At 40.1% G+C, this 25,120-nt stretch overlaps 1 protein-coding gene across 2 annotated transcripts in view; it reads left to right on the forward strand.

The window, feature by feature from the left end:
* Positions 1 to 25,120, forward strand: part of LOC126457045 (protein tramtrack, beta isoform-like) — a 197,830-nt gene that overhangs the window by 127,773 nt on the left and 44,937 nt on the right. For both annotated transcript variants that reach the window (XM_050093033.1, XM_050093034.1), the window contains exon 5: positions 1,595 to 1,645. In XM_050093033.1, the coding sequence (XP_049948990.1) occupies positions 1,595 to 1,645 (51 nt within the window). The remainder of the gene's footprint in view (positions 1 to 1,594; positions 1,646 to 25,120) is intronic.

Genomic DNA, 25,120 nt, shown 5'->3' on the forward strand with positions numbered 1-25,120 from the left:
GGAGTATGACAAAAGTGGAGACTCCCAGTGGAAGTACTAAATGAGAACTGAAAAGGTAATGTTCACAAAATTGAGAGACATATTCTGTTACATGTGCCACACTCCAATCAGTGGTTGTCTTTCATCATTTTTGTTTATTGTTTACCTAATTTCAAATCCTTGTACAAATATTTGTACTGGCTTAAATGCTCTTCACAGAGAAGACATGAAGCAAATGTCATGTTTTCTGTTTCTCAGCACCTTATTTATTTATTTTATCCAGTGAATGGTTTGGAGAGTCTTGAAGCGAGGAATTTGACTTTAGTCTGTTTAAACACTTTGCAGAATGAGGCATCTGTTTGTTGTAACATTGGTTATGATGCTATACTCCACTGCTATAGAAATCAGTAGCAAAAATGAGGATGTAACATTCGTATTTTGAAAATGATCATTAACCACATTACAGGCACAGAAATGAGCTGAAAAACATTTTTTTATTTTTCAGAGGCTGCAGTTCAAATTTTTTGCTGTTTTAAAGTACTACATGCTGTTAGATTCTGTCTTTCCTTCCAAAGCTTTTTTCACCTTTTTTGCTTATTAATGAAGAATGTGTTTAGTTTGAAATTTTCTGTTATGAATGTTTCTCTGATCTTCCCTCCCCATCCCCCCACCTCTCTCTCTCTCTCTCTCTCTCTCTCTCTCTCTCTGAATCATGTTAATTTCTTGAAAACAGAACTGCAAAACTTTCTCAGAACATTATTAGCAGCCACCAGTGAAACCAGAACTATTTCTAAGTGGCACTCAGATACATCTCTTTTTCCTTATTAACGTGACATGATGACTTTATTGAAATCTCTGTTGATGTGGTTTCTGTTTTGTACTTCCTTACTTCAGTTTGTTAGTCAAGATCGTAAGAATTTTCTTTGTCTGGTTGACCTGCTGACAGTCTTAACAAACAAAAGGTTCATTTTTCACCTCCACAAATACTCATGAATCTCATTATGGTTGTGAAAGCAATTTATTTATGTTGGTAAATGTTGTTATTAGTACATAAGTTCTAGAAATGGTTCTTCTCTTTTATGTTCAAAATTTTAGATATTAAATTGGAGCATATGCAGTATTCATGAGACATTTTCTTTAACTGTGTGGTTGTAGTTCATATATTGACCATACATTGTTTGCTATGTAATTAAATTATGTTGATAATACTTCATTTTCAGTATTATTGATATGTTTTGTTTGATTTGTTGACAATTTATGTACCTTTGATGCAATCATTGCAATAATGTTCCAAAATTAAGAGAGGCGAAGGTTGAGGCTTAACTAATTGTTTTCAGTGATACGTAATGTAGATCCCTTTTGTAATGTATACTTCCCTGAAGGGAGTGGGTCCTATTGTTGTATTTTTTGTCCCAAGAGATTGAAAATAAAGGATGTATGCTGATTACATTTTGCACTTGTCTGATTTTATTTTAGTTCCATTGTAAACACTTTCTCCCCCACCCCCTTCTGTTTCTATGTTTACCATTAGTTATTTCTTTTGCTTTGTAATTTCAGTTTCATAACACTAATTTGTGAAGTATTTTTAGTTCATTTGAATTTTTGTTTTCCACAGGGAACACCAAGTCAGAAACAACAATTGACGTGAATACTGAAGCTTTACCAGGTAGGTTTTGCATTGCATGAAATGTCCTATAAATACAGCAGGTACTCCCATAAATGTAACACACAGCATGAATATTATGTCAATGATGAGTTTTATGAGTTTTAGGGTGATTCATTCAGTGCGGGACAGAACAAATAAATTGCATAAAAGCAAACATCGTTGAATAAAGGAAAAGGAAAAGGTCATTACATACTTGCATGTGTATGTTAAGCATCTCTCCCAATATTGAAACTGGTCAGCCAGTACTGCCAATGACAGGGTAATTTGCTATTCAACAGTCTAAAAATATCAGTGACTCTTGTACAGGTATTTTCGCTGTACCCTCTTCAGTTCTGCTTCAGCTACTTAACTCTGAGGGTCTAAGTCCAATATGCAAGCCCATAATCACAAGGGAAGTCACACATTTTTAAAGGTGTAATAATGCTTCCATACCGTGCATTCATGTGAGACAGTGTCATTTCTTGCTGAAAATCTACCCCTTTAAGCTTGCTGTTGTAAGTCTGCTTCTTCAGAAACAGAGATTTTATTAAGCAATGGATACAAGTTGGTGTATACAGTAATCTGAAAGGTTGTTTAAAAATTATGTTTAGTGCAGGAAAACATTATTTATGTATTCATCTGCCAAGCTCTTAAATATGAACCACACTCTTGGTGTACCCATATGCCATTGGTTCATTCACTGAAGACACATCTGTTGGTTGAACGATGAACAAAGACAGTACCACTTTAAGATGACAGGCAAGTCCATGTTTTACATAACATCAGTGTTGGATAACAAACAAAGTCCAAGGGAAAGTCGCATAGTTCAGCCCACTATCAGTAGGCATATCGGGGAGCTTGCTATAAACATCGGCTATTTGACAGATGTCTGCTTGTGTCTGTGTATGTGCGGTTGGATATGGGTGTGTGTGCGAGTGTATACCTGTCCTTTTTTCCCCCTAAGGTAAGTCTTTCCGCTCCCGGGATTGAAATGACTCCTTACCCTCTCTCTTAAAACCCACATCCTTTCGTCTTTCCCTCTCCTTCCCTCTTTCCTGATGAAGCAACCGTTGGTTGCGAAAGCTTGAATTTTGTGTGTATGTTTGTGTTTGTTTGTGTGTCTATCGAGCTGCCAGCGCTTTCAAAACTTGGTTTTCTCTGGATGCCTTGTAGTTTTTCAGCTTTGTGAGTGCAGTTTCCAACTCTTGGACTGTTGGGGTTAATTTTTAAACATTCCTGTGATTATTCACAGTGCACAAGTTCATTGATTCCTTTTGCCATTATTTGAGGATTTACCTTGTTACTTTGTGCCATGTTCTGTCTGTCCTCACTTTTCAGCATTAATGTAGGGGAAGGGGAGGGCCACATTTTGACACTTGTCTTCCAAAGATTTTGTAATAGTCTCTGGAATTAGTTTTCTGGTAAGTTTCTTCTAATGTGTTGAGCACATCTTTCTGATATTGTCTCTTGATTTACCGATTTACCTCATAATTTTTGTTTGTTTTTTTCTGATGTTTTTGAAGCTGATTGTATGTGCTTCTATTATGTGGCTTTGAAATTGTAACTATGCCCCTTATCTTTCTTTGTGAATCTCGTCACAATCTGAAGTCCACGAGGTACATCTTTTGTGCATGTTTAAGGAGGCAAATTTTTCAGCTTGTAATCAGTGCCAGTTCTTCTAAATTGTCCATTAATTTTGTATTTGTTTGATTTCTTGATAATTGTCGTTTCAGATTAGTTTTTGTGGGTCATAATTCCTCTTTTCTCTGTTGGTTTCTCATTTATTCTTTTTAGAGGTGTGAATTTAAATTTGATTTGACTATGTATAGGTCTAAACCTATGTCTATTCCTCATAGTACTTCAACATTGTAGACTTCTCACTGAAATAATTTGTCAATACATACATAATCAAGACACCATTCCTCTTTTCTCCAGTTAGGATGTTTAGAACCTTTAAGTTTGGTGGCATCCCTTTGAATTAGGTTGAGTTGGGTATGAAGCTGTGCTGTCTGCAGGGTTCAGTAAGTCTGTGACTGTTCCTAGTGGTATATTTCTGTGGAGCCCATTTCTTGGTTGTAAACTGATAGAAAAAAAAATCCCAAGATCAAGACATAAATAATGTAGAGTAATGAAATTTTAGGAATACGTTTGTCTAGGTAACATATTTAAGTGATTAGCATTGCAAGTTCGCTGGCAAATTTAAATGCAAGAAAAACCATTGCAAATTTGACATGGTGGCACATTATTAACTGGTGTAACCACCAGAATGTTGCCATGTGATGATTTCCTGTACTTGCTTAATTGGAGACAGATCTGGTGATCGAACAGGCCAAGACAGCATATCAACTTTCTGTAGAGCATGTTGCTTTACAACTGCAGTATGTGGACAAGCATTATGTTGTGGAAAACACCCTGTAGAATGCTGTTCATAATTGGCAGCACAGCAGGTCTATTCACCAGACTGAGTTATACATTTGCAGTTACGGTGCATGGGATAACTACAAGAGTGCTCCTGGTGTCAATTGAAATTGCACTCCAGAACATAACTGCTGCAGATGCATTACAATGTGCCACAGCCATAAGCTGAACACATTGTTCTTCCCCCGCAGTAGTGCCACGTGGCCATCTGGAGCCCATTCTTCTTGCAGCCATACGTTTCTGCGACCAGTGCTGCCGGAAATCGTGTACAGTGGCTGCATTCCTGCCATGTCTTTCTGCAATATTGCAGAAGGAACATCCAGCTTGTCATAGTCCTATTACACAACCTTGTTTAAACTTGGTGAGCTGCCTGATATTGCCATCTTCAGCATCTTAAAGGCATTCTTGACTAACATCAACTCAATATGTTGAATCTCAAAGGCAACTAACGCTCACATCTGTTACAGCGCATAGTTGAAGCAAACCTGATTTGCATCCTCATAGTGGTATTGCTAGGCCATCTTTCAGATGTAGAAACATGTCTATCAACTTCCATTTACCTTGCAAAACTCCTTCTTAGTATTAGGATTTTTTTCGTCTGTGTATCTCAGTTTTCCCCCACTTCTTATTTGGACTCTGGAGTCTCCTAATAGTGTCTTAATATTGCTTTTATTTACTCAGATCATCATCAGACAAAGCTTTTCCACACCTTTCCTGATCTTTGTCAGAAAATTTTTCTCATTGATATGGGCATGGTTGTTTATGATGGTATGTTGATTTGTTGGTTTTCAGGTTGAAGTTGCAGTTCTTAGTGAAATGGCTTGGAAATCAATTACGTATAATTTTTAATTTTGTAGTAAAGTCTTGAGTCATTGATAGGCAGACACAAAAAGAAAGAAAACTTGCAAGCTTTGTTTAATTATGTTATTGTGTGCTGGTGAATGTTTGGGTGATTTTACAAGCTCCAGTAGATTGTTGCATTCTAGGTGCCTACCCACCAAATCTGATGAAGGCATCTCTTGCTTTATTGTTGGGGAGGTCAGTGGAATTTTTCCCAAAAGACTTGTTCATACTGAGACAAAAATTTGGAACCATTGCATTCCATCTTTTTCTTCATTATAGGCATAAGTTCATACCCCATGACAAGTATTATAGTTTCCCTTCCTGTTTCCAGAAATATGAACTTCCTATATCTGTACACAAGTGGATAATAGTTCAAGAATGCTATCAGGCACAAGAGCAGTGTTTGTATTGATTGTTCAAAATTTTCTGACTCTTTCTTGACTGACATTGATTAAAGGAATCCACACACCTCTCAATTAAAACATGCTACACATCGCCAAATGTTGATGTAGTGGTTATTGAATAGCTCATCCTTCTTGCAAACAGCAACAACCAAAAATGTGAACACAGTACTGTTACTGAAAAGCATCACATTTGTAGACAGGCACAACAAAAAGACTGACACATTGAGCTTTTGGTCAAAGACTTCTTCAGAAAGGAAAAGAAAAACATACATACATTCACAACAAGCAAGCACACCTCACACACACGACTGCTATCTCTCTCCCCTTCAGCCAGAATGCACTGTATCGCATCAAATGGAAGCAGCAATTTTGTTGGGATGAGGAACCAGGGGGGAGAGGGGGAGCAGGTTACAGGTGGGGAAAGAGGAGACAGCACTGCCTGGCATGATTAGGTCTTGAGACAAGGCTGCCAGACACAGTGTCAGGAGGTTGTGGGGGAGGGAGGGGTGGAAAAGGAGAGGAGCAGAGAAAGGGGAAAGACTGGTGGCTGTATCAGCAGAAAGTGGCACACTGTGAAGCTGAAGAGTTGTGAATTGGGGTGGAGGTGATAGGACAGAGGGGCTGGAAACTGTTGGTTGGATAGTGTGCGGACAGTAGGTTACCATAGGTTGAGGCTGGGATAATTTCAGGAGTGGAGAATGTGTTATAACATCTGTCTGTGCAGATCAGAAAAGTTGGTGACGGAGGGGAGGATCCAAATGGCCCAGTTTATGAAGCAGCCATTGAAAATGAGCATGTCATGTTCAGCTGCATGTTGCTTCACAGGGTGGTCCCTTTTACTCTTGTCTACAGCTTGTCAGTGGCCATTCATCCTGGTGGACACCTACCAATAAAAAGCTGTGCAATGATTGCAGCAGAGCTCGTATATGATATGACTGTTTTCCCAGGTAGCCTGGCCTCTTATAGCGTGGGGTAAGCCTGTCACAGGACGAACTGGGTAGATGGATTGAGCAGGCCTTGCACCTGTGGCAAGGGGTTGGGATTGGGATTGGTATAGGGATGGACTAGGATATTGTGGAGTTTGGGTGGGTGACAGAAAACTATTTTGGGAAGAGGTGGGAAGGGTCTTGGGTAGGGAGACCCTCATTTCAGAGCATGATTATACATAATCAAAGCCCTGGCAAAGGATGTAGTTTAGTTGCTTCAGCCAGGTGTGGTATTAGGTGATGAAGGGTGCGCTGCTTTGTAGTTGCTTTTTGGAGGATGATGGGAGGTTGATAGTGTGTGGGAATATGTCTATGTCATGGGAAATCTCTTTGCAGTCTAGGTGTGGGAGGGGAGGGGGGTAGTGCCTGTCTGTTAAGACCCCTGTGAGACTTTCTGCATATTGCACAAGAGACTTCTTGTCACTGCACATACACCATCTCTGGAATGCCAGGCTGTATGAAAGGGATTTTTGGTGTGGAAGGAATGGCAACTGTTAAAATGCAGGTACTGTTGGTGGTTGGTGGGTTTAATCTGGACAGAAGTGTGGGTGGAGCCATCAGAGAAGAGGTGGTCAACATCCAGGAAGATGGTACTCTGCATCAAGAAGTATCAGGTGAAATGGATGGGGGAGAAGGTGTCAAGGTATTCCCACCTGCTGTGTTCAATCACTACCTCTCAGTTCATGTCTTCATAACACCTTCATTGATTTGATTAGATTAGATTAGTACTTGGTCCATAGATCATGAATACGACACTTTGTAATGATGTGGAATGTGTCAGTTTAATAAAAGGTGCCTATACAAATATTACATTACACAAAATATTACATGACACTTAATATTTTTAATTTTTTTTCTGTGGGGGTTGGGGAAATTACCCACTTACTATATCCAAAAATTCATCTAATGAGTAGAAGGAGTTGCCATTAAGAAATTCTTTTAATTTCCCTTTAGATGCTATGTGGCTATCTGTCAGACTTTTGATGCTATTAGGTAAGTAATCAAAGACTTTTGTGGCAGCATAATTTACCTCCTTCTGAGCCAAAGTTAGCACTGCCATTTGCAACACGCTCCTCTCCTTTATTTCTCCCCCTCCCCCACCCTCTCCACCTCTTCCCCCCACCTGTACCCTGCTGTCCGTGCCTCTTCTTCACCCTACACCGGATTGCTGCATCTGCTCAACACAATACACTTTCATTCTTGCCAAAGCGGAGATAGTGGTCATTTGTGCATGAGGTGGGCTTGTTTGTTTGTTTGTGTGTGTGTGTGTGTGGGGGGTGTGGGGGGGGGTTGTTTGTTTGTTTGTTTTGCTTTTCCTTCCTGAGGAAGGCTGTGGATGAAAGCTCAATGTGACTGTGTGCAACTTAATGTGCCATCGTTACAGTTAGTCACAATCTATCCTTTTTATAATATTGCTGATATTCCAACCTGCACTTTCCATTGTATGTGATGTGTCGACAGAAGTGCCGACACAGTGTGATTTGAGGGGACCGCAATGCACGCTATAAACACACGAAGGATGGCGTGAGGTCTGAAACAGGATACGTAATGAATGCTATAAAGAAAAGTACGTAGCTTTTGGAATACTTAACTTTAATCCATCCTTGTTGTATACATCGTTCTTGATGAGACATGCTTTATACGATAAGTATCAATTGCTATGTAAGGCTAATGGCGCCTTGCTAGGTCGTGGCCATGGACTTAGCTGAAGGCTATTCTAACTATCTGCTCGGCAAAGGAGCGAGGCTTCGTCAGTGTGCATCGCTAGCTACGTCGTCCGTACAACTGGGGCGAGTGCTAGTTCGTATCTCGAGACCTGCTGCGTGGTGGCGCTCCATTTGCGATCACTGACAGTGGCGACACGCGGGTCCGACATGTACTAATGGACCGCGGCCGATTTAAAGCTACCACCTAGCAAGTGTGGTGTCTGGCGGTGACACCACAGTATGTATGTTCTTTTTCAGGCATATTATTCTTGCAGCTCAAGAATCTCACAGCACAGAGTGAGAAATTTTATAGTAAAAGCATAGTATTGCCAAATCCTTGTCACGTAGAAGCCAGCAGTTCATATCTCCCCTTAGAAATCCAGATGTAATTTTTCTGTGGTTTCCTTAAGTTGCTAAAGGCAAATACTAGAGTGATGCCTCTGAAAAGAACACAGTTGATCTCAGATCAGAATAAGAAAATGTGAAACTATGGAGTATGAAGACAATACTCATATAGAAAATGTTGATGATAGTAATACAGTATAAGAATTTACTTCATTTTAAGTGTGTTAATAATAATGAATGGGAAAGTGATGGTCATGGTATGTTAGTACGTATCATGTTTGCATTTGGATGAAATGTTTCAGGGAAAATCCAAATCAGGATAACTGTGTTACATAAACAAGCCTAGCAATCTGTGAAAATTATTGAAAGTGCTATTATGGGACTAATTTATGTCAGAAAGAGATAGATTTTGGTAACAGATGTGATTTCTTCAGTTACATCTGTGCTTGACTCTGTTGCAATACCATTATATTTTAATCATAGATAAACTACTTGTCCATATTTTACTGAAACAGTTATTATGAAAATTTCATTTGAGCACAAAACCTGTGCCAACACTTCACATACCTTGTTAGGTATTTTAATAAAACTGTTCATTGCTGGATATTGGGAGCTTTCTCTCAAGAAATGAACATTTTTACAAAGAACATTTGAGTTATACAGGGTGTCCCAGCTATCTTGTCCACCCAAAATATCTCTGGAACAATAGCAGCTATTGGAAAACGACTTTCACCGGTATCAATGTAGGGCTGGGGCCCATGAATGTAGATATTTGGAAACATTCTAAAACAAAAGCATATGTGTTTTTTAACACAAACTTATGTTTTTTTAAATGGACCTCCTATATTTTTTCTTCAGCAATCCATAGCATGACAAAGCACATACACAATGGCGTTGATTGCATCGCAGTATTCCCATTACATCCCGAGATATTGAGATGCGAAGTTGACACTTGAAACACCCGACATGTGCTGCTAGCGCACATCCTGAGGCTCAGGCGTGAACCCCATGCTGCCCGTAATCGCAGCAGGATGGCAGCAGATCGTATTATTCGTTTCGGACCTCTTGATAAGTATGGAAGTGTGATTACGCATGTCAATCACATCACGATTACGGGCAGCATGGGGTTCACGCCTGAGCCTCAGGACGTGCGCTAGCAGCACATGTCGGGTGTTTCAAGCGTCAACTTCGCGTCTTAATATCTCGGGATGTAATGGGAATATTGCGATGCAATCAACGCCATTGTGTATATGCTTTGTCATGCTATGGATTGCTGAAGAAAAAATATAGGAGGTCCATTTAAAAAAACATAAGTTTCTGTTAAAAAACACATATGCTTTCGTTTGAGAATGTTTCCAAATATGTACATTCATGGGCCCCAGCCCTACATTGATACTGGTGAAAGTCATTTTCCAATAGCTGTTATTGTTCCAGAGATATTTTGGGTGGACAAGATAGCTGGGACACCCTGTATAATAAGATGTTAAATGGGCCAAGTCAGTTGGAGCATACTTACCTATAGAAGAAAAATGTGTTAGTCATTCAGTAAACTCTACAGGGTGATGTAGAGGAGTGCTTTGTTTGTTGTTTCTAGGCACTCAGAAATATTGAATTCTCCTGTTCATATGAAATCTGGTATTATGTTTCCATCAGTTAATTATTACATTACTGTACAAAGTTGAATATTGTTGTCATTTACATTACTTTTGGCATCTTAGCACCACCTGAAACTTTTTGCAGGCAGATATTATTAAGCTGGAGATTAGTGCTAAGTACAGATATATACTGGTACATCCCATTGCATTGAGTAGGTTGGAAGTCGTTTACCATGTGTGACATAAGACCTCATATGATCAGCTGCTCTATTATGGAAGAATGTTTCTTCTATCATGAGACTTTTATCAGTAACATTTCTGTAGCTTCCAATAGCAAGCATTCTTAGTTATGGACATTATTGCTATCAGGAAGAGATGAAGACAGGTGAACTCTACTCTCTCTAGTTTTTCCAACATTCATTTGTTGCCTCCATGGTGGAATATGTTGACATAATCTGTTCTAGAATGTACCAGCACTCTGTAAATAAGTAAACAGATGTTCATATCCATGTCAGATCTTAACTTATTTATGCTCTTTTTTAACCTGTTAGTGAGATACTTTACATGAGAAATCCAAATTAAATGGGAAGACAAGATTGTGCCCCAAAAATGAACATATAACTTTATTTAAAAATGATATTTTCCCATTGCTAGAATTTTATTTACCAGTCCTAATCTTATTTGAGTAAAGATTGTTATGGTAGATCTTTCTTTAGAATTTCTAGTTGGTTATCGAAAGTCCATTGATCAAAACTGCTGACTGCTTGATTAAGTTTATTTGGTATCTTTTTTGTAGTACCTTAATGGGTTCATTAGTAGAGAAATCATTAGAAAATATCTGTCCTGGAACGGTCACTTAAAGGTCCTCTGTATAAATATTAAAAAGGATGTGGCTTGAAGTTTCCCTCTTGGGGAAGTTCCAGAGTTCCTTTTTAAGGACTCTGAAGTTCTTTTGATGGTGTACATTTATCATTCTATGAGACAGGAAACTACTGATCCCTTGTACAAAGTTGAATGGAATTCCTGTACTACAAAACTTTTCCAGAAGCAAAGGAACTATGATATTGTCATATGCTCCTTGAATGTCAATGAATCATGTCATCATAAATTTCTTTGTGGTGAATGTTAAATGAATGTCAATATAATGAAAAGCATAGATTGCTACTCACCATATCGCAGAGATACTGAGTCACAGATATGCATAACAAGACTGTTAAACAAGTAAGTTTTTCAAATTAAACACACACACACACACACACACACACACACACACACACACACACACACACGAGACCACTATCTGTGTATGCCAGGGCCATGATGTTCATGACAAATAGTTTTCCTGTGGCCTCAATTGGTAAGTGTTGTAATACAGCACAATGAATATTGTCTATTCCTGATGCCATATTTGTTGTATGCTTTAAGGAGATCATTAGTTTCTCCATTGTGAATGGTTGACTCTGGAAGAGGGCAGAAAGTCTTCTGGGAATTCTGACTGTAGGGAAGGGACATTTATGAGTGCTATTTAATCCAGCAAGTTATCTATCTAGGATATATCTTCAGAATAATTTTTAACTTCAAAATTTCAGCATGGCAACATTTTAATTCTTGTCCATATTTCTTTAGCTGTAATTTTGTTGCTGAGGTTATTACAGTTTCAAAATAAAGTGTCCTTTTGCTTCAAGAATAATTTCAATGTGATCGACTGCTTTTATATTGCAGAAACGGTCCTACTGTTTGCTGTAACTGATAGGCGCTGACTTTTTACTGTTGAACATTGTTATCCCACCATACATCTGGGGGTCCCATGTGTTGCTTTGCTACCTTCTTCATCAGGACATCTTCAGTGCTGCCATTCATAATAAAATTATTAATTTAGTCTCCATTATTTTAGAATGATCACACCATCTGGCTCCTCTGGCATGCCATTTTCCTGCAACTGTCTGGCATGGAGTATAAAGATTGGGAGACCTACTTCTAGCCTTGTGCGTAAATGATTTTATCTCATGCTGTCCTTCTGTATCAGTCACTAACATTTTGTTGCCATTTCTGGAGAAGACACTCTCATGCCTACAGCCATGAGTCAACGACAGGGTTGGTACCAATGATGGTGCCCCATCACTTATGAGGGAAACTCCCCATCATTGGGTGCGCGCACGCACGCACACACGCAAGCGCGCGCACGCACGCACACACACACACACACACACACACACACACACGCACACACACCTCAGATATTTAGTGGTAAGATGACCCAGTGGATAGCCGGTCAAAAACTGAACCCAGATCAAGCATGAAAACAGGAAGAAGATGTGCTGAACTGTGGGAAAAGCAGCAAAATCAAAACAGTGCACATTCCAAGCTTAAGATGTGCAACATCAAGAAAATTGGAATAGCAGTGGCATGATGATTATGTGTCCTGGTATTAGACAGCAAAAGGAGAGACCCGTGTTCAAATCTCCCTCGTGTGCCCCCCCCCCCCCCCCCCCACCCTGTTTTTTTTTTTTTTTTTGCAAAATTACGAACTGGCCATCCGGTCATTGACGTGTTTGTTTACTGTATTCAAATTTGCGTTGGTGTCATGTCCATTTGCAACAGCAAGGTGCAAGGATGGGACCTGCAGACGTATGTACCTTGTATTTCTTCTACCCAAGTACCGTATGTTATGACTCTTTTTGGAAGTTTTGGCTCTTGAATTGCTTTGTTGTAATGTAGTGCACACCCGTTTATTTGTTGTTTTCATTTCTGTGAGAGAGCTACGTGGCATCTTGCCTCCTCTCACTGTTCATCACCTTTACTTGCAAGGTAATATATTCTTACTACATGGCTCATATCCTGTAACCAATTTATAATATGACACTTGCCAAGACTACAGAAGGAGAACAGACATGTCAGTGACCAAACAGAGAGTTCATAATTGTGTGTGTGTGTGTGTGTGTGTGTGTGTGTGTGGGGAAAGGGGGGGGGGGGGTGGAGCTTAAGGGAGATTCGAACAATAACCGTAACCCCATGATTCTTGCAATTTGCTCAATATTCCGTATCTTGAGCTCGGACCATTCACTGTTTCTGTTTTGCTTCTTTTTTCACAGTTCAGTACAGCTTCTCCCTGTTTTCTTGCTCAATTTGTGTTCAGTTTTTGACAGGCTATCCGTTGGACTATTTTACCCCTAAATCTGAAGGGAGGGGGGGGGGGGGTGCGATGGGGAGTTCCCATTTTTGTTAGCACCCATGGTCTGAGGGTCTTTGACTAACAATCAAATGTCCTGGGTCCAGGGTTTGAACCTTGTCACTGCGTAAATTTTGAATGAAAATCATCAGCAATAGTGGCCAAAGACTTCCGCCATAAGAAGTCACCCTCATTCTGCCAGCAGCCTCGTCAAAGAGGGCAGAGGAATGGACAGAGGTTCAAGGTACTCTCTTGCTCTTAGTGTGGAAAATTGTTCCAATAAAGCAGAAGAATCAGCAGTGATCAATGGCTGGAGGATACAGAAGGCAATGGAAGCCAGTGTAGACACATAAGTGTATCCACAGAACTTGTGACGTGTAATTGAAAAAATGTCACGATGATCTCACCATTGCCAAAAGATTTCGGAATAGTTCCCCTTTCAGTTCTGGGGACTGCCAAGGGGGAGGTGACCATGAGAAAAAGAGTGAATAACTAATAAAAGAATAATGTTCTTGGAATGTCAGAAGTTTTGAACATGGTAGGAAAGCTTGAAAATCTGAAAAGAGGAATATTAATGCTCAATCTAGATGCACTGCAGGTCAGTGAAGTGAAATGGAAAGACGACAAGGATTTGTGATCAGATGACTGCAGTGTAATATCAGCAGCAGCAGAAAATGGCATAACAGTAGTAAGATTCATTATGAATAGGAAGGTAGGGCGGAGAGTGAGTTACTGTGAACAAGTCAATGATAAAGTTGTTCTCATTTGAATTGGCAGCAAACCAACACTGACAACGATAGTTCCCGTATACATGCCCACATTGCAAGCAGAAGATGAAGAGATAAAGAAAGTATATGAGGATGCTGAATGCGTAATTCAGTACGTAAAGAGAGAGAGAAATATAATAGTCATGTAAGGCTGGAGTGCATTTGTAGGGGAAAGAGTAGAAGAAGGGGTTACAGAAATATATGGACTTGGTAGCAGGAATGAAAGGGGAGAAAGACTAATTGAGTTCTGCAATAACTTTCGACTAGTAATAGTGAGTACTCGGTTCAAGTATCGTAAGAGGATTAGAAGGTATACTTTGAAAAGGCTGGGAGATATGGGAAGATTCCAATTAGATTACATTGTAGTCAGACAGTGATTCCAAAATTATGTATTAAATTGTAAGGTGTACCCAGGATAAGATACAGACTAAGATCACAATTCAATAATTATGAGAATTAGGGCAGAAGTTTAGGAGACTAGTCTGGAAGAATCAGTGTGCCAAGAACTGGAATACAGAAGTACTAAGAAATGTAGGAATACACTCGAAGTTCTCTGAGGCTATAGGTACTGCTATAATGAAAAGCTCAGTAGGCATTTCAGTTGAAGAGGAATGGACATATCAGAAGAGGACAATTACACAAGTTGGAAAGAAAAACAGGTACAAGAAAGGTAAAGGCAAAGAAACCAAGAGTAACAGAAGATGTATTGAACAATGGAAGAAGGAAGTACAAAAATGTTCAGGGAAATTCAGGAATACAGAAATACAAGTCACGTAGTGAATGAAATAAATAGGAAACGCAGGGAAGGTAAGGTGATATGGCTACATGAAAAATGTGAAGAAACCAACAAAGAAATGATAATCAGAAGGAAGCACATAGAAAAGTCAAAGCAAGGTCAGTAACATTAAGAGTGCAATGGGAATTACATTGTTAAATGCCAAGGAGAGAGAGCAGATAGGTGGAAAGGTGGTTAAATGGGGGGAGGTAGGTGGTGCCCCAGGGATCAGTGTTGGGGTCACTGCTGTTCCTTATTTATATAAATGATATGCCCTCTAGTATTCTGGGTAACTCTATAATATTTCCGTTTGCTGACGACTCTAGCTTGGTAGTAAAGGATGTTGTGTGAAACATTGACCCAGTTTCAAATAGTGTAGTTCATGACCTAAATTCATGGCTTGTAGAAAATAAACCAATGCTAAGTCACAGTAAGACGTAGTTTTTACAGTTTCTAACACACAATTCAACAAAACCTGACATTTTAATTTCACAGAATGGGCATATGATTAGTGAAACTGAACAGTTCAAATTTCTAGGTGTTCAGATAGAAAGTAACCTGTTGTCGAAAGCCCTTGTTCCGGATCTTGTTCAGAGACTTAATGCTGCCATTTTTACTATTCAAACGGTATCTGAAGTAAGTGATCGTTCGACACGAAAATTAGTCTATTTTGCTTATTTTCATTCACTTATGTCATATGGTATTATATTTTGGGGTAACTTTTCCGATTCTAAAAAGATAATTTTGGCTCTGAAACAGGCAGTTCGGGGATTGGAATTACTCCTTACCCCCTCCCTTAAAACCCACATCCTTTCATCTTTCCCTCTCCTTTCTTCTTTCCTGACGAAGCAACCGTTGGTTGCAGAAGCTAGAATTTTGTGTGTATGTATGTGTTTGTTTGTGTTTCTATCGACCTGCCAGCGCTTTCGTAGAGGTAAAAACAAAGATGATGTGACTTACCAAATGAAAGCGCTGGCAGGTCGATAGACACACAAACATACACACAAAATTCTAGCTTTCGCAACCAACGGTTGCTTCGTCAGGAAAGAGGGAAGGAGAGAAGGAAAGACGAAAGGATGTGGGTTTTAAGGGAGAGGGTAAGGAGTCATTCCAATCCCGGGAGCGGAAAGACTTACCTTAGGGGGAAAAAAGGACGGGTATACACTCGCTTACAAACTCATAGGATGGATATGTGTTTGTGTGCGAGTGTATACCCATCCTTTTTTCCCCCTAAGGTAAGTCTTTCCGCTCCTGGGATTGGAATGACTCCTTACCCTCTCCCTTAAAACCCACATCCTTTCATCTTTCCCTCTCCTTCCCTCTTTCCTGACGAAGCAACCGTTGGTTGCGAAAGCTAGAATTTTGTGTGTATGTTTGTGTTTGTTTGTGTGTCTATCGACCTGCCAGTCCTTTCGTTTCGTAAGTCACATCATCTTTGTTTTTTCTTGTTAACAATATTAGCTTATTCCCAAGAATAATCAGCTTTCACTCAGTTAATACTTGGCAGAAATCAAACCTGGATTTGGATCGGACTTCCTTAACTCTTGTGCAGGAAGGTGTGCAGTATACTGCTGCATTCATTTTCAGTAAGTTTCCACAAGAATTAAAAAATCTTAGCAGCAATCCACACGCTTTCAAATCAAAACTTGAGAGATTCCTCATGGGTCACTCCTTCTATTCTATCGAGGAGTTCCTTGAAAAACTAAGCTGATTCTTGTTGTATTGTTGATTGCATTTACTTAAACTTATGGCTTGACTTTTTTCAGGTTCATAATCGTTTTATTTTTATCTGTTATTACTTTTATGTTGTAATTTCATGCACTGACATGACATGTTCCATAACCTTGGAGATTTGCTCCTCAATTTGGTCCTACAGAACTTGACTTATAAATAAAAAGAAATAAATAAATAAAAAGTACATTGTAGGCCTCTATGAGCAGGAGAACTTGTTTGATAATGTTATTGAAGAAGAAACAGGAGTCAGTAGGGGAGAGATAGGGGATTCAGTATTACAGTCAGAATTTAAAAGACCTTTGGATGTCTTAAGATTGAAAGAGGCAGAAGGGGTGGATAAAATCCTTCAGAATTTCTAAAATCATTGGAGGAAGTTGCAATAAATCAACTAATCACTTTGGTGTGTAGAGTGTATGAGATTGGTAATATATCATCACACTTTCAAAAAAACATCATCCACACAATTCCAAAGAAAGCAGGAGCTTGAGAAGTGCAAGGGTTATTACAGTCAGCTTAACAGCTTATGCATCCAAGTTGCCAAGAAGAATAATATATAGAAGAATGGAAAAGTTATATGAGGATCTGTTAGATGACTATAAGTTTGTCTTGAGAAAAGGTAAAAGCACTAGAAAGGCAGTTCTGATGTTTGGTTGATAACGGAAGTAAGACTAATGAAAAATCAAGACACATTCATAGGGTTTGTCAACCTAGAAAAAGCATTCAGCAGTGTAAAAGGATGCAGGATGTTTGAAATTTTGAGAAAAATAGGAGTGAGCTATAGGCAAAGATGAGTAATATACAATATGTGCTAGAAGTAAGAGGGAACAAACAGTAAGAGTGGAAGATCAAGAACAAAGTGCTTGGATGGAAAAGGGTGTAAAATAAGGATGTAGTCTTTCACGCCTACTCTTCAGTCTATGCATTGAAGATGCAATGACAAAAATAAAATAAAGGTTCAAGAGTAGTATTAAAATTCAAGGTGAATGGGTATCATTGACAAGGTTCACTGATGATGTTGCTATCCTCAGTGGAAGTGAAGAAGAATTACAGGATCTTAAATGAAACAAGTTTACTGTTACCAGTCACTGTTTATTTATCTCCATGACACATTTCAAAGGTTTAAACCTCCATCATCAGGTGGATTTACATTTGTTAGTATAACATTTGTGTGTGTGTTGTGTTACGATTTTTTGGAGGAACTTGTGGCACTGTCTCCAGTGCTCACAGGTTCCTCTCACTGTCATAATACATCACATGTACACTGTCATATTCTGTAAACAAATATGGCATCTGGAAACTAGTTTGGAAGGGAAAGTCCTCTCGTTCAACACATGCCACAGTGAATTCTATAATGCCCCATTTACAGAGTGGGAGCTCCTCAGTGCCCTTGCACATTGCCCCAACACTGCTTCTGGGCCAGATCAGATCCACAGTCAGATAATTAAACATCTGACTACAAGCAAAATCTCCTCGTCATCTTCAACCGGATTTGGTGTGATGGCATCTTTCCATCGCAGTGGCAGGAAAGCATCATCATTCCGGTACTCAAACCTGGTAAAAACCCACTTGGTGTGGTTAGCTATTGGCCCATCAGCTTCACCAACGTTCTTTGTAAGCTGCTGGAATGTATGGTGTGTCGGCGGTTGTGTTGGGTTGGGTCCCGCAGTCACGTGGCCTACTGGCTCCATGTCAGGGCAGCTTCCATCAGAGTCGCTCTACCATAGAGAATCTTGTGTCCCTTGAGTCTGCCATCTGAACAGCCTTTTCCAGATGCCAACACCTGGTTGCCTTATTTTTTGATTAATGAAAAGTGTATGACATGACATGACGACATCATATCCTTGCCACATTATATGAATGGGGTCTCAGAGGCACACTCCCGATTTTTATCAAAAATTTCCTGTCATTTCATACTTAACATGTCCAAGTTGGTGCCTCCCATAGTTCCCCCCATATCCAGGAAATGGGGTCCCGCAGGGCTCTGTATTGAGTGTCTCTCTAATTTTAGTGGCCATTAATGGTCTAGCAGCAGCTCTAGGGCCCTCCATCTCACCTTCTCTGTATGCAGACGACTTCCACATTTCATACTGCTCCACCAGTACTGGTGTTGCTGAGCAGTGCCTACAGGGAGCCATCCACAAGGCGCAATCATGGGCTCTAGCCCACGGCTTCCAGTTTTCGGCCACAAAGTCGTGTGTTATGCACTTTTATCGGCATTGTACCATTCATCCGGAACCAGAACTTTACCTTAATGATGATCCACTCACTGTAGTGGAGACATGTCTATTCTTAGGACTGGTTTTTGACACCTGATTGACTTGGCTTCCTCACCTTTGTCAGCTTAAGTGGAAGTACTGGCAGCACCTTAATATCCTCCACTGCCTGAACAACAACAACTGGGGTACAGATCACTCTATGTTGCTGCAGCTCTACAGAGCTCTTGTTCAGTCCCGCCTTGATTATGGGAGTCTGGTTTATGGTTCGGCGGCACCCTCAGTGTTGCATTTACTCGACCCAGTGCAGCACTGTGGCGTTTGCCTAGTGACAGGAGCTTTTATGACGAGTCCGGTGACCAGCGTCCTTCTGGAGGCCGAAGTCCCTCCAATGCGGGATAGGCATGCACAACTACTGGCCAGTTATGTTGCGTATGTTCGTAGTTCTCCTGCCCATCCAAATTACTGTCTCCTTTTCCCACCCACGGCGGTTCATCTCCTGCATTGGTGGCCCAGGTCAGGGCTTACAATTGCAGTTTGTGTCCGATTCCTTCTTTCCGAACTGGAGTCCTTGCCTTTACCACTGAGGTCCATTCACGTACACCTCTATGGTGTACACCTAGGCCATGGCTTCACCTGGACCTTTCACATGGGCCTAAGGACTCGATTAACCCCGTGGCTCTCCGCTGCCACTTCTCTCGATTCTTGACATGTACCGAGGCCATGAAGTGGTTTACACTGACGGCTTGATGGCTGATAATCATGTCGGCTGTGCATATGTCCATGGAGAACATATTGAACGGCATTCCTTGCCCGATGGCTGCAGTGTTTTCACTGCCAAGCTGGTGACTATATCTCTTGCTCTTGAGCACATCCGTTCATGCCCTGGGGAGTCGTTTCATCTGTGTACTGACTCCTTGAGCAGCCTACAAGCTATCAACCAGTGCTACCCTCATCATCCTTTGGTAGCGACCAACCAGGAGTCCATGTAAGCCCTTGAACGGTCCAGTCATTCAGTGGTGTTTGTCTGGACCCCATGTCATGTCGGAATCCCATGCAACGAACTTGCCGACAGGCCGGCCAAACAGGCTACGGGCATAACTCCAGTACGCACAACAAACTGTGTCCCATTAAGGAGACTAAGAATGTGGGGAAGACCTCCATGCAGGCCTCTCGCGAGGACTCTGTGGTTCTCTATCGGCTCTGCATTAGCCATGCTTGGGTAACACACGGCTACCTCCTGCACCTCGATGACCCACCTCAGTCTCGGTGTGTGCCTGGCTGACAGTGGTCCATATCTTGGTGAGCTTTCCTTCTTTGGCTGCCCTGCAGTGGACTCTTCAGTTACTGGACTCGTTACCATTAATTTTAGCTGACAACGCTTCATTGGCTAATTTAGTTTTATACTTGGCGGTGGGTTTTATCGTTCCATACAAGTTTTCATGCATGTCCTTTGTCCCTTTGTGTTCTCCACTCTAATGCTTTTAGGCTGGATGTTTTAACGTGTCATAGAGTGGTTTGCTTTTCCATTTTATTCTATTGGTCAGCCAGCCATGGTCGTCTGCTCTCTTGTTTTTATCCCTTCTGCCTGTTTCTTGCTTCTCTCTGTGATTTTCTTTTCCTGTTTTGTCCATAGTAGTGTTGGTTGGCCTTCTGTTGTTCTTCTGGTTCTTCCATTCTCCTGTTATTGTGCTGTATGTCTCCTTTCTTTTCTTCTTTTCCTTGTGTAATTATTTTAGTGGGAACAAGGGACTGATGACCTTTCAGTTTGGTCCCTGCCCTCCCGCCCCAACCCCCCCTTTAAACCAACCAACCAGTGCACCACCCCTTTTATAGCTTGTGTATATGATATTACCGCCATCTCTATATGTGCATCGCTGTCCCATGACTTTTGTCACCTCAGCATACAGATGGTGATGTGAAGGAAGATACGACAAGTTTTGCAAGGAGGGAATATTCTCAATGAACACCATGGAATGTGTACAGATATATAATACTGATCAGAGTGTTATAAAGAAAGAACTTCAATTGTCATGAACTCTGCATTTCAACAGAGAGAAGTCGGTAAAAAGTTTGGTGCGGAGTGATCAAGCAACGACTCATTCTTACACCATCCAACCCATCAGATCAGCAAGGAGATATGTGTTTCCGAAGGTCATTTATCAGGAACATAGAGGTCAGTCTGGAGTGCCAGTAGACCAGCAAATGCTGAAACTGCAAAATCTGATTCAAGTTTCCTTGAAGTCCAGCCTAATCACGAAACAAATCCTGATGTAATTCTTTCAGTATGTCTACTTCCCAAATGCAGTGAAGGAGTCTCTTCTTCTGGTTGATTCACTCATGGCGTATCGTGACCGGATTCATGTTGATGCTATCCAACTGCAAAACAAGATGTAGACAGTCATCACCTCCCCTCCTTGGCGCACACTTCACATTCTGCCACTTGAAGTGTTATTTTTCTGACAGTTCATGGTGGTGCTGAAGTGGATGAAGGTCACAGTATCCTTAATGACTTTCAGTTCACACCATTGTCGAGGGATCCAGTTTCATTGCTGATGTGTATTCTACACAATCAGTTCTGTTCCCAAGAATTCGCAAACTTTGTTCGGTACTCCTGGACTGTAGCTGAATATGACAACTTCAGACCAGGAGGTTTCAAACACCAGCCAAGCGTATTCTTGATGTTCAAATGCTGCGTGACTAGGAAGACTGCTTCTTGCAGGCATTCATGAAGTGCTCCTACTGTGATAAGCAACTCTTTTTTTCTGGAGGTTTGTACTCTTCGGTCATGTTCATCTTTGTAATCACTGCCAAGCTGGTGGTTATATCTCATGCTCTTGAACTCAGCAACTGAACATGCGCATGATTGTCAAGTGCGGTGTAACTGTCGATGACAAATATTGCATACTTGTAAATCTCTGACTTGCAAACCAAAACTTTGTTAGTCCATCTGTTATGTAGTTCATCTATTTTCATACATTTATAACAATAAGGAACTAAAGAGCCACATTTTTACAGCTTTTTATTAGTATTCAAATTAAAATAGTGAAATTCAAATGGAAACACCTTAGACACAGTACAGAGAAAAACTTGGCAATATCAGGCCAGGTGGTCCAGAGCAAAGTCCATCAAAAAGTAGTTCCACTTGGCTTTGGTTTCATTACTATTTCTTAAAGCTATCTTAATTTTAAGAGCTATGCAGATTTCCTTGTTAGTCAAAACAGATCCAGTGAGCCAAATGGCATTATCTAAAGAATTTTTGCTATCAATCTGTGTCACAAGACAACGATCATACTGAGAGATAGTCATTGGCTCCTGTCAATAAAGCATCAGCAGTGCCATCCATCATATTATTAAGAACAAAACCAGTGGGAAAAATACTGAATTTGTGAGTCCATAGCCTTGAATTTCTTCTGTGCTTAAAACTCAACAAATCATTGCACTGTCCAGACAATACAATAAAGTAATGAATTCATTGTGCAGTACGGTAGCACAGACAGGCTGATGGTGAAAAACTGATAATTATACATATGTTATCTACAACATATGTCAGATTAATTTACCTGCCCTGCAGTGATTGAGGGCAAGCTGAACCTGCTGTTTGTTAACCGTCTCAAAGGACATTGATAGTGACAAGATATTAAATCCTAAACTTCCTGCCTTCCTTCTGTTAAAATAGTAAAATCAAAATTGAAACTCATTTGGGTCGGAGATGAGAGGTAATTATTTACAACTTGTAATACTATGCTCTCTCTGAAATACAGAAGTGAAAATTGCAAAACAGAACATCTTGTGCATTAGTCAAATTAGATATAGAAACATCTGTAATGTAGTTCTATTTGTTGGCCTCTACCATTTTTCATCTCCAGCTAGAAACCCATTACGTAGAATGTTGCAAGTTTTAATATAGTCCATCCACAGCAAAGTCCTAGGTTAATTTATTCTTGTCTTCCAATTCCAGGTACAAAATCTACACTCACTACTTGTAGGATGTTGACAACAAATAATTGCTTGTCTTTTATAATGTCAAGTGTGGTGTATTGTAAAATCATAGCCAGTGTAATCGGTCATCAAGGAGGGAAAAACTGGTATAGGTTTGAAGTCTTCTGGAGGTGGATCATTAATATAATGCAAGAGACCAACACTAGGCCTGCATTAATCACCAGTAATTTATCTTTTCTAACCTACAATATGAAAATCGAAGAAGTGGATTTTCGACCTTTTCACCATCGTGGCCTGGTGCACAGTGAACGTAGCCTTTGGCACCCAACGACTCTCATACAAAATACCAATCTCCTAGGAAATATCTTGAGGTCCACACGTGAATCTACTTTCATCATTCTATTGATGCAGAAAATGTTGCCGCTCAGCAAGAAATGCGGCATCCCCAAATGCTCACTGTCATGCAAGTCTCACAACACCGCCGTCTCACACTTCTCAAAGCAGAATACTTTTCCCCATACATGGGCTGCACTTCCCTGTGGATTTTGTTGAGTGTTCATCCCTTTCTCCTTTCTAACCTACAGTGTTTGAAACTACACTAAACACATGCAAACCCTGTAGGCTTGCGATCGTGGCATTGATGCCTTTACTTGTGATCAGAGAGAGATTCTAGTGTCACTACCATTGCAAAAACTTTATTGTAGTTTGAGATATGTCTCACATACAATAATTTATGATCTAAAACATAACTAACACTAAGCTACCCTCTATTAAACATTTTCACTACAAGTCTTGTAAGGCAAAAGCAGGTATTTGACAAATGTCATCATGAATTATGAAAAGGTTAATGGTACATTAAGAAGGTAAGATGCTACACTACCATGTGTACAAAAATCAGATTTTTTAACCGTATACTTTCTTCAAAGGCGATTCAAAAACATTAAGGAACTAGAAAATACAGCGAAAAAAAAAAAAACTGGCATTTTCACGAGGAGAGTAAAGCTTTTAAGGAAAAAGTAATTTCATAAAACTGTGTGCCGTAGTCTTATATACTGCCAAGAGTTTTTACAATATGAAAATCGAAGAAGTGGATTTTCGACCTTTTCACCATCGTGGCCTGGTGCACAGTGAACGTAGCCTTTGGCACCCAACGACTCTCATACAAAATACCAATCTCCTAGGAAATATCTTGAGGTCCACACGTGAATCTACTTTCATCATTCTATTGATGCAGAAAATGTTGCCGCTCAGCAAGAAATGCGGCATCCCCAAATGCTCACTGTCATGCAAGTCTCACAACACCGCCGTCTCACACTTCTCAAAGCAGAATACTTTTCCCCATACATGGGCTGCACTTCCCTGTGGATTTTGTTGAGTGTTCATCCCTTTCTCCATAGAAAATGGACATTCATTACTCATACTCTGCGGATGTGTGAAGTGCAATCGCCACTTTCAGCAACTGACAGCAGCACTGTGCTGTGGAGCTACCAGCAGATGAGGCCAAATCAGTCCAAGACAGCCATGATTTGTCTATAAATAAACTCGGGCAAAGACTTTCTGGTTCACACTTGTATATGAGATATAGTCAAATGAGAGACATGGTAGCCAATAAGTAAACTGAATGAGAATGTTGTGACTAGTAATTCATGAGTTGCGAGTACTATTAACAGTCACTTTCTAAATGTAGCTGCAAAAATATGAGTAAATGTTTCAGTTGAAGACTCAAGAGAATTTTGTATTAAAAATGTCATTTCACAAAATAGCAACTAAAGTACCGACATCCCTTCATTGAAATTAACAGACTTATAAAACTCTGTAAAACAAGAGCTCATATCATGGTGGTGGAATTTCAAAAAGAGTTCCAAAAAGTTGCCTCTAATGTAATAAGTAATGTCCTCATATTACTGGCACAGGGAATTTTTCTGGAGAGATTAAAACATGTAACTGTTAAAGTGCTGTATAAGAAAGGTGATAAGAAAGAATGAAATAATCATCAGCCGGTTTCCTTATTGATATCTGTTTCCAGTTTGTCTGAAAAAGTAATGTACTCCAGAGTATTCTTACATTTAAATAGAAAAAAATTTACTTAGAAAGTCACAGTTTGAATTCCAGAAGTGTTGCTCGACTGACAATGCTATTTATACATTCACTCATCAAATAGCACAGTCCTTAAATAATAAAATACCGCCTGTTAATTGTGCAGATCATTCTACTCTTTTAGGAAAACTCAAGTTTTATGGAAATGGTTTGAATGATACTTTAAAACAGGAATGCAAAAAGTCATCTTGAATACTTCAAGCAGTGTTGGAAAGGTAGAAAAATTTAGTTACTGGGGAGAAATCACAAAGGGTGACCCACAGGGCTCCATTTCGGGTCCACTCCTATATACAATGTGTTCATTTTAACTGAAGACTGAATATCTTGAAAACTACACATTGGATCAAAAAAAGTTAGAATACCAATTTGTTTGTCTTGTAGGGGACTTCCAGTGATACCACACTCGACTGCCACCCCACCGAGACATCCAATGATACCACACTTGACTGCCAGCCCACACCGTGTATAGGTGGCAGGGGGCGAGAGACAAGTTTTTGCAGAT

The sequence above is a fragment of the Schistocerca serialis genome, chromosome 2, assembly GCF_023864345.2.
Source record: "Schistocerca serialis cubense isolate TAMUIC-IGC-003099 chromosome 2, iqSchSeri2.2, whole genome shotgun sequence".
NCBI lineage: Eukaryota > Metazoa > Arthropoda > Insecta > Orthoptera > Acrididae > Schistocerca > Schistocerca serialis.